Here is a 16,937-nt window from a genome sequence, read left to right as displayed (position 1 = left end):
CTGACGTCCACTAGGGTTCATCATATATGGCCGTTAACCAGTATACGAGTTTTCACCCGGGAGGCGATGACTGACGAAATTTGCGCCTGGCTCGTGGACCATATCGAGCTCCTCTGCCGGCAATTATCTAAAATCGCATGTCATTTGTTGCAAGGTATGTTGAAGCCTTTAGCAGAGTTTTCACCCTACACATTCGCAATTTTACTACATCAAGGGTACCTATAAGGCAAGGTTTTCACCTATCAATAGAGTGCTACTTGAGGAAGGTTTTATAATTTGATAAACCGTGCGAAGCCGGGGCGGGTAGCTAGTAAATAAAATAAAATATTGTATGACCGAATACATTTAATTCTTAGAAATTACTTGAGAGTTGAAAAACATTATTATCATCGAAATTTTTGAAATCACGATGGCATTATTATCTCTCTTTATAAAGAAACAGAATAAGGGTCGGTTCCACTTATAGTAAGTTTCATAGTTCTACTTGGTCAACCAGATCTTGACAGTAGAAAAAGGCGGCAAATTTGAAAAATGTAGGCGCGAAGGGATATCGTCCCATAGAAAATTTGAATTTCGCGCCTTTTTTTACTGACAAGACTTGGTTGACCAGCTATCACTGTTGAGTGACGTTCATCAGTCCGCTAATTGTGGTTGGTGTAACTGGCCCTTAAACTAACATTCAATTTGTATTATCGCAAGGCGATTTTAAAACTATATAAATAAATAACATATACTTAGTTCATAAAAATGTTGTTAGTGTTGGCGTTCAGCAAATTCAGTAGCGCAAAACCAAAATCGCCTATTACACTTGCAAAATGGCCGGAATTTTAAAGTTTTTTTTAACTTTCTATTGTTATACCAGAGCATATTAATCAAGCGATTTTAATAAGCGCTTAGATAAAGCAAAAGCACATTTATTAACTGTGCACCCCTGAAGACAAGAGTTTCCAGGGGTGCACCGCTAATAATTTTTATGATTATACATACCTACCTTTTCCCAATGCATGGGGTTGGCAACTGGCTAATGTTTGCATAGATGGCGCCATCATAGCTTGCCCTGCCCCTTTTCTATGAGATTTGGCCTAAAGGGCTGACAAAAAATTTACATAATTCTAAACGATTGAAAGGGCAAAGAGAAGATATAGTATAAAGGGTTACTACTTACTGTCATAGTAATTTTTGTAGTCACAGTAAATTTACTGCCATCTATCGACACACGATTAAAACTAAAAATGGAAATGTGTAAAACCATAGAGAAATATAAGTAAAGAAAGAGTGGTAACTCCATACATCAGTTCTATTACCAAAACGCGAGTTATTTCGTAGTCGACATCTAACGTCAAGGTAGTGGAACTATTAGTAGTACCGCTACTTGACACCAGATGGCATAAGTTTCGCAACTGACGAAAAATATACTACTAAAACAATTTACAACTAATATATTATACGCAGAAGGAGTTGAAAATATAGTTCCGGTTATAATATTAGCTAAACATTGTCGAGCATTAAGAGTTTTTGTTTGCTGCTACATCTATTGTCAACTAGCAGAACTGATAATGTCCGCTACTTGACGTTAGATGTCGACTACGAAATAACTCGCGATTTGATAAGAAAACTGATGTATGGAGTTACCACTCTTTCTTTACTTATATTTCTCTATGCTTATACGGAGTTATATATATCTTTGGACAGGGCAAGCTATGATGGCGCCATCTGCTAAATACTTCAACCGGCCAACCCCATTTGCAACCGCTTATCGAAAACAGTCGAGCCAAACAATCAGTCGCCAATGTGACTAACTTGACAATTGATACACTAACAACTTCTTATACTGGTCTACATTTTTGGGTTGGTAAGTAACGAAGGTATAATAGCGTCAATATTTATTTAGGTACTTAAAGGACCAGTCCTGTTGTACTGTCCTTATTGCTTCTCGACCCGGCAATGTACAAAAAGTTGTCAGTACCGGGTACCAATTATCAGCATGGTGAAATAGACCTAGAGGAAAAGGGCCCTCCACACTCGTGCGCGAATCAGGGCACGATGCCGCGAACGCGAGTGTGGAGGGGGCTAAACGATTTAGTTGTTAACTTTAATAACGCATAGTATACTTGGTATCTTTAGGGTCACAACATCTCACGATTCCATTGGCTGCTCCACCTGACTGCGTCCTAGTTAGGTACTCAGGTGGTGGGTAAGTTTTAAAAATCGGGGCCCATGATAGGATTTTGAGACACCGACCATCTTTTAGAGGGTTTCCAGCTGTACCGCAGTAATTGATTATTACAAACAAAATCAGATTTCGCAGTAAGATTATTTTGATGTACGTTCAGCTGTACCTGCATCCCCACATCATTTCGACCGGTACTACTAGTCTGTGTCTCAGTTGCTCGAGGGATGTAAAGCTTTATAGTATCTGTTTTTCTAACACTGTCATAAGATTGTGTACCGTTATTGACTGTTTGGACGACTATAGAACAAGCTTTATCCAAAGTTAAAGATTTATTCTTTTCTACATTGGAATCGTTTTGAAAGTGTAATTCATTGCATTTATGACGGTTTGTATCCTCCCTTCGTTGAATAATGGTATTGGATTGGTTGTCTATTTTTGACGGTGCAATGATACTTGTGTTAACTGCTGCATCTTCAAAATACTTTTCTAAAATTAACTCTTTTGAAGTCAACTTACTCGTAGTATCCCTGGGCCTTTTCTTTGATTTCAGTGGGCCAAGATTGTTGATAAACGTCTCTTTCTCAATGACGACTGCTCTTGTGGGTCTATTGGGTTTTCTAACAGGCTTCTCACAGCTTTTGGGAACATCATAAAAGCACCGTGACGGGTGAAAGGTACCATTCTGAGTCCAGCTGCAATGTTCATCGCCTGTGTTGGACATACTTTGGTCATATCACTTTAAAAAGGGTGGAATATCATGTGGCTTTATTTTCTACCATAGTTCGTCCAAATGTCCATGACTTTAGTAATAATATTTAATTTGAAATTAGGTTTGTGTTTATTTGACCCCCATTTTGATTTAGCGTCATTATTTGACAATGCATACTGCTTTAAAAAAAACACAAATACTTATAATATTTGGAGTTGGAGGGGTTATTCCCACTAGTTACCACCAAGTTCTTACCAGTGGTAACTACTGGGAATTTTTTTCCCACCTTTTAGCACTGGTAACTACTGGGGAAAAAAAATCCCACTAGTTACCACCAACTCGGTTTGGTGAAAAGGTAGGTAGTGCCCTTGCGCTTCGCTTTGCTCGTCTTGACGGGGGCACTGCCGTGCCCCCAGATCCGGTTAAAATTTATCTTATGAGCTGCTTTGATAGTACACGACACCTTGCACTTTGTGACTATGCGCTGAAACTTGGCACAATTGATTCTTAGCTGGTCTTGAGTTGATAGAAATCGGGAGCCGACGAGAGCCACCTCCTTTTAGTGGATGGGGGGGGGGGGAATTCGACGCTGCCGCGCTTCAAAGCAATATTAGGGTATGTGATATATCATTTTCGGATAAATTAAGGACGATGAATCTATTTTTGGAACAAAAACAATGCACTTTCTAACAAAAAAAATGAATAAAGTAGAAAAGACTAAAAAAAGTATATTTGTTTTTTTATAATTACCAATTTTTTTTTAAAGTATGACAGAAATCTAAAAAAAATATATAGTCGTAAAGCTACACTTATCTAGTTTACAAAAATATATAGTTTATTATATAAATCTGTTGAAACACGGGAGATAAAAAATAATATTCAGCGTGGGTCAGGGTGATCTCAATGCATGATCGTCCGTGAATTAGGGCTTAGTTACTGTTTTAAACACACGAATGGTGAGTATATTATTGTTTTAGATCTGTTAGCGCCACTTGCATCATCCCACTAACCCGGGGTTGCACTGCCGGGTTTTCCAATTGAACCAGCCACGGCACTGTTTTATGCATTTGCAGTATTTGCACCTGACAATTTCTAAACGTGCTTCTGCAGCAACAGGCAAGTACCTCCATATAGGCTCCCGGTTGTTGTTGACCTTCGTGCAACCTCAAGTAGACGGACAGGGTAGATTTTGAGCTTGTGCCAATAACTGACACCAAACATGCACCCCTTGATATAATATGGCTTTTAAAAATGCTGATCTAAAGTAGCTTTGGTCTGTGGGATGTCTTCTATCTGCCGGTCTTTCTTAGTATCGGTACTGTTATTTATGGCACTCATTTACTGAAGTATACGATGCTGGGGTTGCACGAAGGTCAACAACAACCGGGAGCCTATATGGACGTACTTGCCTGTTGCTGCAGAAGCAGGTTTAGAAATTGTCAGGTGCAAATATGTACAGCAAATGCATAAAACAGTGCCGCGGCTGGTTCAATTGGAAAACCAGGCAGCTTAAATGTTCAGACCTCTGTATGTGCACTTGTGCAGTGGATCGTCGTCATCATCTTCCTCACGTTGTCCTGGCATTTTGCCAAATGTACATTGCGTTGTTTCATTTAAAATAATACGCGCCACTTGCACGATCCCACTGACCCGGGGTTAAGCGGGTAAACCGTTAACACAGTGTCGAATTGTACTGGTAACCATGGTAACTCTAGTTTTAACCGGTTAACCCCGGGTTAGTGGGATGATGCAAGTGGCGCTAACAGATCTAAAACAATAATATATTTACCATTCGTGTGTTTAAAACAGTACCTAAGCCCTACTTCACGGACGATCATGCATTGAGATCACCCTAACCCACACTAAATATTATTTTTTATCTCCCATGTTTCAACAGATTTATATAATAAACTATATACTTTTGTAAACTAGATAAGTGTAGCTTTACGACTATATTTGTTTTGAGATTTCTGTTATACTTAAAAAAAATGGTAATTATAAAAAAAACTAATTATACTTTTTTTAGTCTTTTCTACTTTATTCATTTTTTTTTGTTAGAAAGTGCATTGTTTTTGTTCCTAAAATAGATTCCTCATCCTCAATTTATCTGAAAATGATATACCACATGCCCTAATATTTATAGCTTTAGAGAAATGTGGCTTCAATTGAAGCGCGGCAGCGTCGAAATTCCCCCCCTCCCCCCCACTAAATGGACGTTGGCTCTCGATGTCTCCCGGTTTCTATCAACTCAAGACCAGCTAAGAATCAACTGTGCCAAGTTTCCGCGCATAGTCACAAAGTGCAAGGTTCCCATACAACATCGTGCAGGTCAAAGCAGGTATTATTAACTGAAAATTGTATTACATTTATACAAATGAATAAACAAATCAGTCAAAAACAGACAGAACTGATTTCGTTTTATTATAAGTATTATAACACGACGCAGAGCTAGAATATGTAGGTATTCATAATTTGTAGTCAGGCTAAATAAGTAAAGGGTATGGTTGTTAATAAAACCGCTTAGGGCGCGCTTCGGATGGGCTGACTGCTCGGACTAACCAGCGTAGGCTCGCATTCCAATTACGCTCGTGTACCTAGTACCTACATCGCTCGGTCATGTTACGCTGGTTGGCTCGATAGCTTTAAACACCTACGCTAGCGGGATGGTAATTACACTCTACCACAGGGGCAACAGTACTAACTTTTCGTTTGTTTTATGTAATTCAATTTACAGTTAATAAGATAAATATAATCCGGATAATAAGTTAATTTCTACTTAACTAGAATGAGACTCTTCTATTTTAGTGTTTACACTTATACCGGTAAAACTGTTTTAATATTTTTGATCACTTTTAAAGCAGTTTACTGAATCACTAACTGATACATAATTATTTATTACAGCACGCTACATGTATACTAAACTATTTATACTGTTTTTATTAGTATTGAATTCTAACAATATTTTGGTGGTAACTACTGGGAAAAAAAATCCCACCTTTTACCACCAAGCCGAGTTGGTGGTAACTAGTGGGAATTTTTTTCCCAGTAGTTACCAGTGGTAAAAGGTGGGAAAAAAATTCCCAGTAGTTACCACTGGTAAGAACTTGGTGGTAACTAGTGGGAATAACCCAGTTGGAGGCGTTGGAAGTCAGTTTTTGGTCTGGCACAACCTAAGAATGGAGTACCTATTATAGTTTTTGGTCGTATGCCTAGCGGAAAACGGTTGAAGAGACAGTTTAAATTTTAAATCAGGTAACCGTTACCAAATTGTAGTTTTGGACATGATTTGGACTAGATACTGGGACCCCGCGGCACCTCCCGGTTGTAGCGCAGGCGAAGGTCTCCCGCGTAATGACGTGGTCAAAATGTCAGTCCACTCTCCTCTCCAAAACCTTTACTGTTGTGATTATGATATTTTTATTAAGTGTTATTTTATTAAGCTCATATGGCGCTGCAATGGCTGCAATCGTTAAATAAATACGCCCTTGCACAGTAGCAATGATGGCCGGCAACGTGGGCGAGACAGCAACATAATTACGCACGTGCGATAGAAACGTGATAGAAATAAGAAAATGGCGGGTCTATGAACCATATTCTTCGTGCTTAGCATCCTTATTTTACAGTATTTTATTGGGTTCCAGTTTGAATCATTTCTGTAGGTTTTTTTTACATGATTTCAAAATCGAAACTAAAATTATCGCGTACCTATCATCTCCAAAGAATACAATACTCACAATCTCGTTGCTCATTGTCACTGGAAGGCAGTATGGCTAAGAGCTTTAGCCTGTCCAGATGGACAAAAAAAAAATTGTCACTAGACAGTAGACTGTCAACTGTCATCAAGCAAGTTGTCAATTCTCTTTGTTTATTGGCTTATTAAATAGTTTAAATACTTTAAGTACTGTAATCAATCAAATCATACTAAGCTTGTTAAACAAATTCAAATAAAAGTTAAATAATCTTGTTAAACTACGATGCAAATTGATTGTTAAAATACAAAAATTAGAATAAATAAATGTTATTATATGATAATGATGTGGGTCTTTGGGTACGGGTCCTTAATATGGAAGGTTGAATTTCCTTATGAAGTAAAACTTGTAGGTTACATTAAAGGATACCTAAGGAGATTTTACCAGCACAGTACCGATCATAGGGGCGTCCCGGGGAAGGTAACTGTCTTCTGCATATATAGATATAGTACAAAATATCCCTTTTACTTTATTTACATCTTTATACTTTGTATTGAAACTTTGGGGCCGTGGGGGCCAAGTGTGCGTCGGCTGTACAAAGATTTGTCGGCGCGCCTAATAGAGGCTTCTGGTGACCAGACGGCTGGCCACTATTTTGCACAGCGTATTAGTATCGCCATACAGCAAGGAAATATGACCAGCCTTCTGGGCACCTTGCCCGTCGATGACAATCTGGGGCAAATTTTAATATGTAGGACTTTTATGTTTGTTTATGTTTTCTTTGTTTGACAAATACATTATTAGTTTATATTTAAATTAGCATCCCTTCAAATCTTTCATACTTAAGAAATTATTATATATTTATCCTATTGACCACCTGAGGTGTGGTTATGCATACTACTGAGGTCATGATGTGCCATCGGAAAATTTCCTAAATTGCAAAATATCCACATTGCAAATTATTAATAATTTTCCCTAAAATATGTATTAGTGATCGTAGTAATATTTTCGGGTTGATGATAAAGTTTACACAAAGCCCATTTTATATGATCACTAGGTTAATTTTTTTTTACAATGAATTCATTTCAATCTAGTTATTATTTTGTATCTTGTTAATACTTTGAATAAAATTCTATTTTTACAAATAAAACTTGGAGCAATCACTAATATATTAGAGAGGCTTCGATAATTGAGTTTATCTATATAGGAACCTACCTGTCAATAAATTCTGACCCATAGAATCTGATGTCTGCTAATTAAACATGATTGCAGCCTGGGAGAGTGGTAACTTTAATAGCCAGTGATGACCCCAACAGTTCAGTATGGGGTGTGGCTTACAAAATTAAACCAGAAAATGTAGATACAGTGACCAAGTATTTAGACTTCAGGGAAAAGAATGGCTATAGTCAGAAAACTGTCACATTCCATCCAAAAGATAAGACATATGAACTTTTTGACTTGACATTGTACATTGCTACAGAGGATAATGGATCTTTTGCAGGTATGACCATAATATTTTTTTACCATAGGTACTATTTTATTCATGTTTTTGATAAACTTAAATGTTCACTATTTTTACAACTTGCTAAAACAATACAGGGGCAATTTATTGGGCAGTTGTGTAAAAATGGGGAGTTTCACAATTAGCCTTTTTTAATGTTGTTTGTTACCGTTAATGTAACATTTTTATTCAAACCCCGTAACAGTGTGGATAATGTCAGTGTTTGAATATTTAGTAATGTTGCATCTTCTTCCTTAGTATGGCAAATGAAAGTGATAACACAATACATGCTTACATATAGTTTAGAAATTATGATATGAACTTATTCTCCATAAGAATGATGTTCAAATCAGGTTGAATTTGAATGGATCCATACAAAAAAAAAACTGGCCAAGTGCGAGTCTGACTAGCGTTCCAAGGGTTCCGTACATTGAGTCCGACTCACGCTTGACTGCACATTTCTAATAGGTTTTCCTGTCATCTATAGGTAAAGGACTATTTTGTGTATTTTTTCCAAAATTTTAGACCCAGTAGTTTCGGAGATAGAGATATTTTCTTGAATAACTGCTAAACTATTTATCTTAAAATTATAAAAAAATATATATTTGAGATTCTTACAATGAGCTCTTTTATTTGATATGTAACACAATATAATTTGAAAAACTTTATTTTTTAATTTTCTCATTTACCCCCCAAAAATGGCCTCCATATTTAAAATTCATTTGTTTACGTTACATGTCCGTCTTTGGGTCACAAACTTACATATGTGTGCCAAATTTCAACTTAATTGGTCCAGTAGTTTCGGAGAAAATAGGCTGTGACAGACGGACAGACAGACGCACGAGTGATCCTATAAGGGTTCCGTTTTTTCTTTTTGAGGTACGGAAGCCTAAAAAAGACATAAAATTTGGATATTTGCTTATTTATTTCCAAATGCTGTAGGTACTCAAATAATGTAGAAAATGCAATGTCTACACATAATTTTCTATGCTTGTTAAACATGTTCCAAGAAGTTTGCTAGTGAAGAGGTGTTGTTATCTTTTATGATATCAGCATAGTTGTGTACATGTGTCTAAATATGTGTTGATGCAATATTGCCTTAACAAACAAACTTCTATTTACCGCGCCCACATTAATGCCGCACGCAAGTCATTTGAAAAATGTGCTGTATAATGAAGACGATAAGGTTAAATTTAGAGTAACAAAATTGTCACAAAAATTACAATTATTGACAGATTTCTCTTTTTAGGTCCAGCACCCATAGAAGAAATTGCAAGACAAGTAGTTGTTAGTGAAGGGCCCAGTGGGCCCAATAAGGAGTATGTGTACAAGCTAGCGGCAGCCATGCGGCTATTAGCACCTGATGCTGATGATGAGCACCTCTTCTCACTAGAACGGGAGGTGAGAAAATTAGACACTCACTCAAAATGAAACATGTGATACTTAGAGAAACTGTAAGTATATTTTATCAATGTACTAAAAATATATTTCTGTTAAATTCATGTGTTATTTATTACAAATAAAGTTTAAACACATTTGTTTACAAAATATCAAAGCAGAAAATTAAAGTAAAATCCAAAATCTGCAAAATATAACGGGTAATAAGTTAATAATACAAAATAAATAGGTATAGATGGAACTAATTAACAGGAAGGAAATTGACATAGGTATTTCGCGAGTTCTATGTTCTTACTTATCGTTATTTTATACATATATACAGTTATACCCGATGACTAATTAATAAGACTGGACGAGTAATTTTATAATTTACGAATATATTACATACTTACTTTTAAACAATTTTAATGGATTGTGTCACGCATATTGTGTGAAAAGTTAAATATTCCCCCCCCACATGTCGAATCTTCTAGCAATCTAGGCTACGGTCCGAGTAGTTAATTTTATGATTACTTATTCTTTTTTCATTTTGTTAATTTTTAATCTCAATTTTTTTTTATACCTAAGTCACAGTCCGATTAACATACTTACAAAAGTATTTTTGCCCTAGCTGAAACGGAGACGCTTCGCGCGCTCGGTCAATAATGTTTTGTTTACAGATTAATTGAAAAAGTGCTGCATCAAAAATAGCAGTAAATAAAAAAATAAGTAAATGAGGTCGTACATGGCCGGATTTTACCATGCACGCAGTCTTTCATAATAGCAAAAAACTGTTTTACAAATTGTCAATAAAGTTCGCTTAGTAACAAGAAAAAGGTAATCACCGATTTTTATACTTAACGTATCCGAGTTCAACAATTGCGTGCCCAGCCTTAAAACCCTACACTTTATAACCATTACTAAGAATTTGGCAGATAGGGAGTGTCACATGGCACTTACTTTTTATCAACTATATTGATAACCCAGCCATTGCATTTAGATAACGAGTCGAGTAGAGGAAGTCTGAGGCTTAATTATTATAAAAATATTATCGAAAATACTACCGCTTCAATATGTATTAAAATATTCTTATATGTAAACTTTGACATCATCATTTTATCACCAATCAACCTTGATACTCTTGATAGTCTTTGGCAGGTGTAGTAGGTGCAACGCAGCGACTATATTATTATATATCATTACCATTATTACCAACTATAACTTTATCCTTTTTATTACGCCCGAGTAGTTTGTCCAGAAAACTTCTCTTCCGTTTCACCTTTTTCTGGTCTTTCTTGTGCTCTAAGTTCTCGCCTTCCACATTCATCTTCTCTAGCAAATCGGGGATCGTTAAATCAACTATTTTGTCTAAAGGTGGCCTTTTAGCCGATTCCTTGCTAATTTGTCGAGTGAATGTCGATAATTCTGGCACTTCATCGTTCTTCTCAGCTAGCTCTGTCAGAGATATTTTAGACTCTCTTTCTTTGTTATCATCTGCTTCTTGTATAATAATCTCGGACCCATTACGGGTGTCCTTTGATTCTACTTCGTTCTCTTCAATAACTAAACTTACTTCATTTTCAGGCTTCTTCTGGAAAACATCTTCATCTTCTGGTTTGACTGTCTTATCATCTATTTGTTTCTTACTATCCGAGCTCTCTTGGCTCGCCATGCTGGGTGTGGTTAGTTTAGGAACTGAATCTACTATCCTGGGTTTGGTGGGAGGTATCTTCCAGTCGACCGGCTTGCGTTGTGGCGAATATCGTTTTACAAGTTCCTCGAACATCTTTTGATGGTCTAGTTTCTTCAAAGCATCAGTATCTGGCAAGCTGACGATTTTGGATCTAAACTCAGGATCTTGGTTCTCTTTTCCACTATCGACTTCCGACGGACCTAAGTCCACGGTAACTTTGCGCACTGAAGGTGGAGTTGCGATTCGCTCCGCAAATGGAAATTTATACAAATTGGGACTCTCTATCTTGTAGTTTATGGAGCCGCTTCTTACCGGCATGGAAGCGCGGGTGCCGGCGCGTGTGAATGAGCCATCGTTGCTGGGCTCGTGTAAGTTGGAAGTTAAGAAGTCTCGTCGTAACTTGGATAATCGCCGAGTTCGCTCAGTCATGCTCCGCCTGTAATCCACATCGTCATCCTGGTTCGACTCCGAAGTGAAATTGTCGGAATATTTACGTGTTCGGAATTCGAAAACATCCGAGTTGTCCATTCGCGATTCCTTCATGCTTGAATATCCAGGGCTGTTACGTTTGAAATTGGTGGTAGTCTTTCCGTGGTTTGACGTGACTATAGGCTCGACTTCGACGTAAGAGGGCGCCAGGTTGGTGGGCGACGGCAGCGGGAGGAACACGGTGTCGTGTTTGTCGAACACTTCGCGGCGCTGACTGAACTGATCCACACCGATGATTTCCCGCGACTTCAAACTTAATGTAGGCGATTTGGCCGCCATTTCCGCTCGATTACAAACCGCAACACTTTTGTTATTGACACTATTTTCCTGTAAACGCACGGTTCTATTTTTATACGGCGCACATTATGACTTCACCGGTAACATCGCGGCCACAATAACGTTTTAAAGTTAAATTGAACAATAAGGCTGGTTCTGTCGTCCGTTTAAGGCGAGGCGAGCGCGGTGTATGGTGAGCGATCAATAGAGTGTTCGCGATAAGATACGGTGTGAATCGTAGGCACTTTGGTAGTTTCTTTATCTTTCGGCGGGCGAAGCAGTTGAGTAAATAGAAGCGCTGCGCGTACACAATCGTCTTCGTAATTAATCGCGGATGGAGTGAAAGCCGCGCGCGCGCCGCCGGCGGCGCGCCTCGTTATGTAACGATAATGAATATTAAAAGGCAAAATGCCCCAAATACGCTAGACCTACTTAGCGGCTCATTGTTAATTACTATAACTAACTAAAGCATTAACACTATCGATTGTCTCAAATGTTTACACTTGTTAAATGCATTAAATAATAGCTTTTTAGGATACAACATTTGCAATAACAAAATAGTACCGAACAGCATCTAATTATTCTTCCTAAAGAGGTTAACGGGGAAGGAAATAAATAATAAATTTATGTCGGATTTAATTTTGTTTATGGTTTATGTCAAGGTACGTTTCAATAATAAACCTTCATTTGTTTACAGGAATGTATATTGTGTAGGTAGTAGGTATAGGTACAGTCGCCAACAACATTGTTTTAATTGTTTAGAATTATATTCGTACCTTTGATTAGATACCTATATGTTTTGACAAAACAGTTAGTACCTGGAAACCTACGAAGTACCTACATACCTACATAATTATGTTAAAGGTATCTAATGGGCGGATCATTCGTTTTAATGACTGTATTATCTAATAAATGATGTTGTTGACATATTAAAATTGGGTTGCCCTGGCGCCTATTTCACAAACATGACAAACATAGCTATTTAACAACGCTGTATAAGCTCATAGCTACAGGAGATCCAGTCCGAATAGACCTCCGATTGCGCTTCGTACTGTTAAATCTCGAGATCAAATTATAGTTTTAATGAGTTTACGCTGTGCGTAAAAAGTTAAGTGAATAGATAGACGCATGATAGACGGAGCTTTTCCTTTTCCTTCAGGATTCCAATGAATCTCATTTCATAATCGTCACTCGGCGTAATTTTGTTTTTAGTAGGCAAATACACTTGTAATCCGAGGGTCTGGTTGAAAACAACATCGTTCATCTCAATACAAAGTTGGTATTTGTACGGTCGGTTCCCTAACTTAAGTATACCTACCTATGTACCTACCTACCCATGTTGCCATACTAATTGTATAGAAAAGTGGATACTTATGTTAATAGGGATACGAGTTATACCTATCGCTTATCATATTTGGTCCAAGAATTGCATTAGTAAAATCGGATAAAATATTTTTATTACAATAATGACATGAAATTAAATATTTCACAAACGGGTCTACCGCGATATAATTTCATTGTTTTTACCTTAAATTCCGACGTTTCAGCTGAATTGCACCAGCTGTGGTCACGGAAAGACTGACAACCCTGCAAATGTCAACGGAGATATAAACATTAAACTTTAATGGGTAGTAGCTGCAATTTCTTTGTCTATCCCGAACATTTTTATAAACTAATTTCGGGTAGTTTAGTGGTGTTTTTTTAATATCTCCGTTGACATTTGCTGGGTTATCAGTCTTTCCGTGACCACAGCTGGTGCAACTTTACTGAAACGTCGAAATTTAAGGTAAAAACAATGAAATTATATCGCGGTAGACCCGTTTGTGAAATTAAATATGTGTACAAAACGCGAGAGTTTAAAGTGTTATAATAATTACATATATTATACCTATACTCGTATACCTACCTAATACATAGGTAATTCCTTTAATTTTAGGTATCTTCACGAGGCAGTGTAGATATGGGTGTCATTCTGAATCCCTAACAACGTTTGTCCTAAAGTCACTTGCCCTAACTGGTTTGTCCTAATGGGCACATGCCCTAACGATCAATTGTCATAATGATTCAGATATAGATCCGTGTAGATATACCTACCGGACAAAGCGAAGTGAAACCTTGCCATTCGTTCAAAACGTTTGAAACAAATTTAAAACTTGTATAACCAAAATGGGACTTGAGTTTAGTGCCAAAATGTGAAGGCTATATTACCATACGAATGGACAGACAATGATCTCATTCTATTTACATACGTTTTTGGCTTCAACGCCTCATTGAATTATTAAAAACTGTGCTGTCACGTAAGCGTTTCAAATACCTACCCATGTTTGTCTACAATACAATACAAATACTCTTTATTGCACACCTCAATAAAAGAAGACAATACAAAAGAAAATAGAAATACAAGCAGAGGTAAACAACAGGCGGTCTTATCGCTAAAAAGCGATCTCAGATGTCTACTTACAGATTTCAATGGAATTCTTCTGTTCGTATATTTTTGGTGTGAGATCGACATATGTGAAAGATTTATATGAGCGTGCGCATTTCCGGTTATATTTAGATCTTCCCATTAAGGATTAGGTAATGTATTTAAAAGCAGCCGTAGAACTATCTAATTAAAGCTCTAAATTGCTTAACAACGACTAAATCAGTCTTGTAGGAAGGTACGGCTGGAATACGAAAATGTTAAGAATCTACTTTAGAACTTTGTCATATTAAACTTCATACAGATCATAGGTTAACTCGCTGACTAATTATTTTACCGTTACTTTGATTGAACCAAGAACTGATTGTTTGATATTTATGACTGACGCGTGGAGCTTTTACTTAATTAGGTAGGTGCACAATTAGCATGGCTCACATCTGTGCATTTAGGTTTTTTATTTTTGATAGTTTGTCTTTTGGTAACTTTATAAGGTAGATCTGGTAAGGTAATAATATGAGCAGGATCGATAAGGGACCCAAAAAGCAGGTCAAGTGCAAAGTAGTATCACTATCAGTCAAGTTTGGTATTGATCAAAATATGGTTAAAAGAGAATTAAGTAGGTAAAGCTAGCAGTAGGTATAGGATAGTACTATTAGCTACGAAGGAAGACCATTGAATACTACGAGTATTCAATGGTCTTCCTTCGTACCTATAGTCTGTCAAGCCGGATATGTCAGTAGCAATGTAAAGCAAACTAAAGTATGGTATCCCTAGGAAACGAACAAAAAGCAGCAATGTACATCGAACATCGATGAAATGTAAACAAAACAGTTCCACAGATAAGATATAAATGACACGCGATTTTAGAATAATTCAAACGTAGTGTTGCTAACCCGCGATTTTTCAAATTTGCCGCCTTTTTCTACTGACAAGATTTGCTTGAACGAGTATATATAAAAAGCTTAAGTAGACAAGGAAAATTAACACACTTCGCTAACTTTTCCTTTAGAAAATCCCAGTCTGGTGTTAAATAGCTTACTTCAATAGGCTGTTGTTGTAGAGCAAGTGCTAACGAGTAGGTATTAGTACTTCATCCAATGCATTTATTATGCATGGACCCTAGGTATTACCTGCCTAGCTAAAGTCGGATAAAGCTAACTTTGCATGGCATTTGCAATGACAAAGTGTTGAATGTCATCATTGCTGTCAAATTTCTTTGAAAACATGACGTTTATAATGACACTCCTTCACGTTCTGTTCTAGTCGGTGCAAAGTTAACTTATAATTAGACCAACTCTAATACTATGAGGTCCCATTAATGAAGTCTTATTATAGTTCAATATTTCTTAAGCCGGTGAGACCTATGTGCATTGTGCAGTTACGCACTCTAAAACCCTTAAACTAAAATAACAGTTCCTTTGGCCAATTTATCCAATCATCCTGCTTTCTGATTTTTACCAACTAATATGTACATAGGTTATTACCTACTAAAATGACTATAAGTCAGCAGTGATTGCAGTGAAGCAGATCGCGTAGTATGGAGACTAACAGTCTTGTGTAGGTACATACCTTCGCTTATAATAATCCTTTGGTCTAGTAGGTCAATACTCGACGTGATCCAACGAAATCAGCCTTCGAGCTAGGATCGGCGACGTATACATATATCCGGTCATTGTGTACGTGAGTTCATTTGTATCACAGTCGATTTCCGATTGAAACCTAATCACAACTCTAATGTCGAAGACGTAGAAGCGTTTTTAGAAAGATTTTATCGAAACTTCTTTCCGATTCATATTAACTTAACTATACATTGCAATAACTACTTAATTGCGTGTACATAAAGTTGAACACAGATTTTGGAATATTATGGAATCAGCGGAAATCGATTAATAAATGTTCGATTATAGAATGAAAAAAAAAGAATAGTATCGATACTACGTTTTTCTACTCCCGTACTTTTATTTGTCATTTAAAGGGTCGTGCACACACCTTTAAACCCCTATCTTATAGTTGTCAAGACAAGTATTTAGTCTATTCCCCTAAAAAAGTATTTGTGCATACACGCAGTATCTTTTTGGCACTTTTACGATATTTCGTGTAATCACCACTTAAAAAATATTATATGAAATACATTGTTGCCAACCTAATTTTAATTGTCATCTCTGACAGATGAGTGAACCATAGACATGTTTTTTTTTATTTCTTTCATTCTTTTCCCGCCCGTACCCTTTATTCTTTGCTGCTTCTTGAATGAAAAATATTTCTTAAATTTACAATTTTTTTTTCAAAGTAAGTGCTTGGTCGTAGAAAAAGTATGTTGTATGCAACTTTGTTTAACTTAGTCAAAAAATACTCGTGGCGTCTTTATTAACAATTTTCGGCTTTGCCTCAAATTGTTACTCACGCTACTCGCCTTTTTTGACCTCTCTTAAACAACGGTTGGTCGGTTGCATAAAATAAAATACTATAAAAATAGAATGGAAAACGTTATTGTATTTGTCGTCGTCACGCTGAATTAAATATAACTATCGGTTTATAATAAAATTAACTAGCGACCCGCCCCGGCATTGCACGGGTTAACAAATTATACATAAACCTTCCTCTTGAA

General features: G+C 36.9%; 4 protein-coding genes across 5 annotated transcripts in view; 3 read left to right on the top strand and 1 right to left on the bottom strand.

The window, feature by feature from the left end:
• LOC134647290 (ovalbumin-related protein X-like) overlaps positions 1 to 16,937 on the top strand; it is a 283,884-nt gene that overhangs the window by 158,335 nt on the left and 108,612 nt on the right. The gene's annotated exons all lie outside the window — the stretch shown is intronic.
• The window catches only part of LOC134663192 (golgin subfamily A member 5), a 379,694-nt gene that overhangs the window by 320,628 nt on the left and 42,129 nt on the right, over positions 1 to 16,937 (top strand). The gene's annotated exons all lie outside the window — the stretch shown is intronic.
• Positions 6,869 to 9,576, top strand: LOC134652900 (putative glutathione-specific gamma-glutamylcyclotransferase 2). Its single transcript, XM_063508136.1, has 3 exons — positions 6,869 to 7,051; positions 7,844 to 8,072; positions 9,322 to 9,576. Exons 1-3 carry the CDS (start codon positions 6,908 to 6,910, stop codon positions 9,501 to 9,503), a joined length of 555 nt encoding a protein of 184 aa, XP_063364206.1. The 5' UTR covers positions 6,869 to 6,907; the 3' UTR covers positions 9,504 to 9,576.
• Positions 10,498 to 12,253, bottom strand: LOC134662912 (uncharacterized). The gene has a single exon (XM_063519220.1). It carries the CDS (start codon positions 11,908 to 11,910, stop codon positions 10,639 to 10,641), a length of 1,272 nt encoding a protein of 423 aa, XP_063375290.1. The 5' UTR covers positions 11,911 to 12,253; the 3' UTR covers positions 10,498 to 10,638.

This window comes from Cydia amplana, chromosome 1, assembly GCF_948474715.1.
Source record: "Cydia amplana chromosome 1, ilCydAmpl1.1, whole genome shotgun sequence".
Lineage (NCBI taxonomy): Eukaryota > Metazoa > Arthropoda > Insecta > Lepidoptera > Tortricidae > Cydia > Cydia amplana.
The sequence above is the reverse complement of the archived record's forward strand: the minus strand, read 5'-3'. Positions and strand labels throughout refer to the sequence as shown.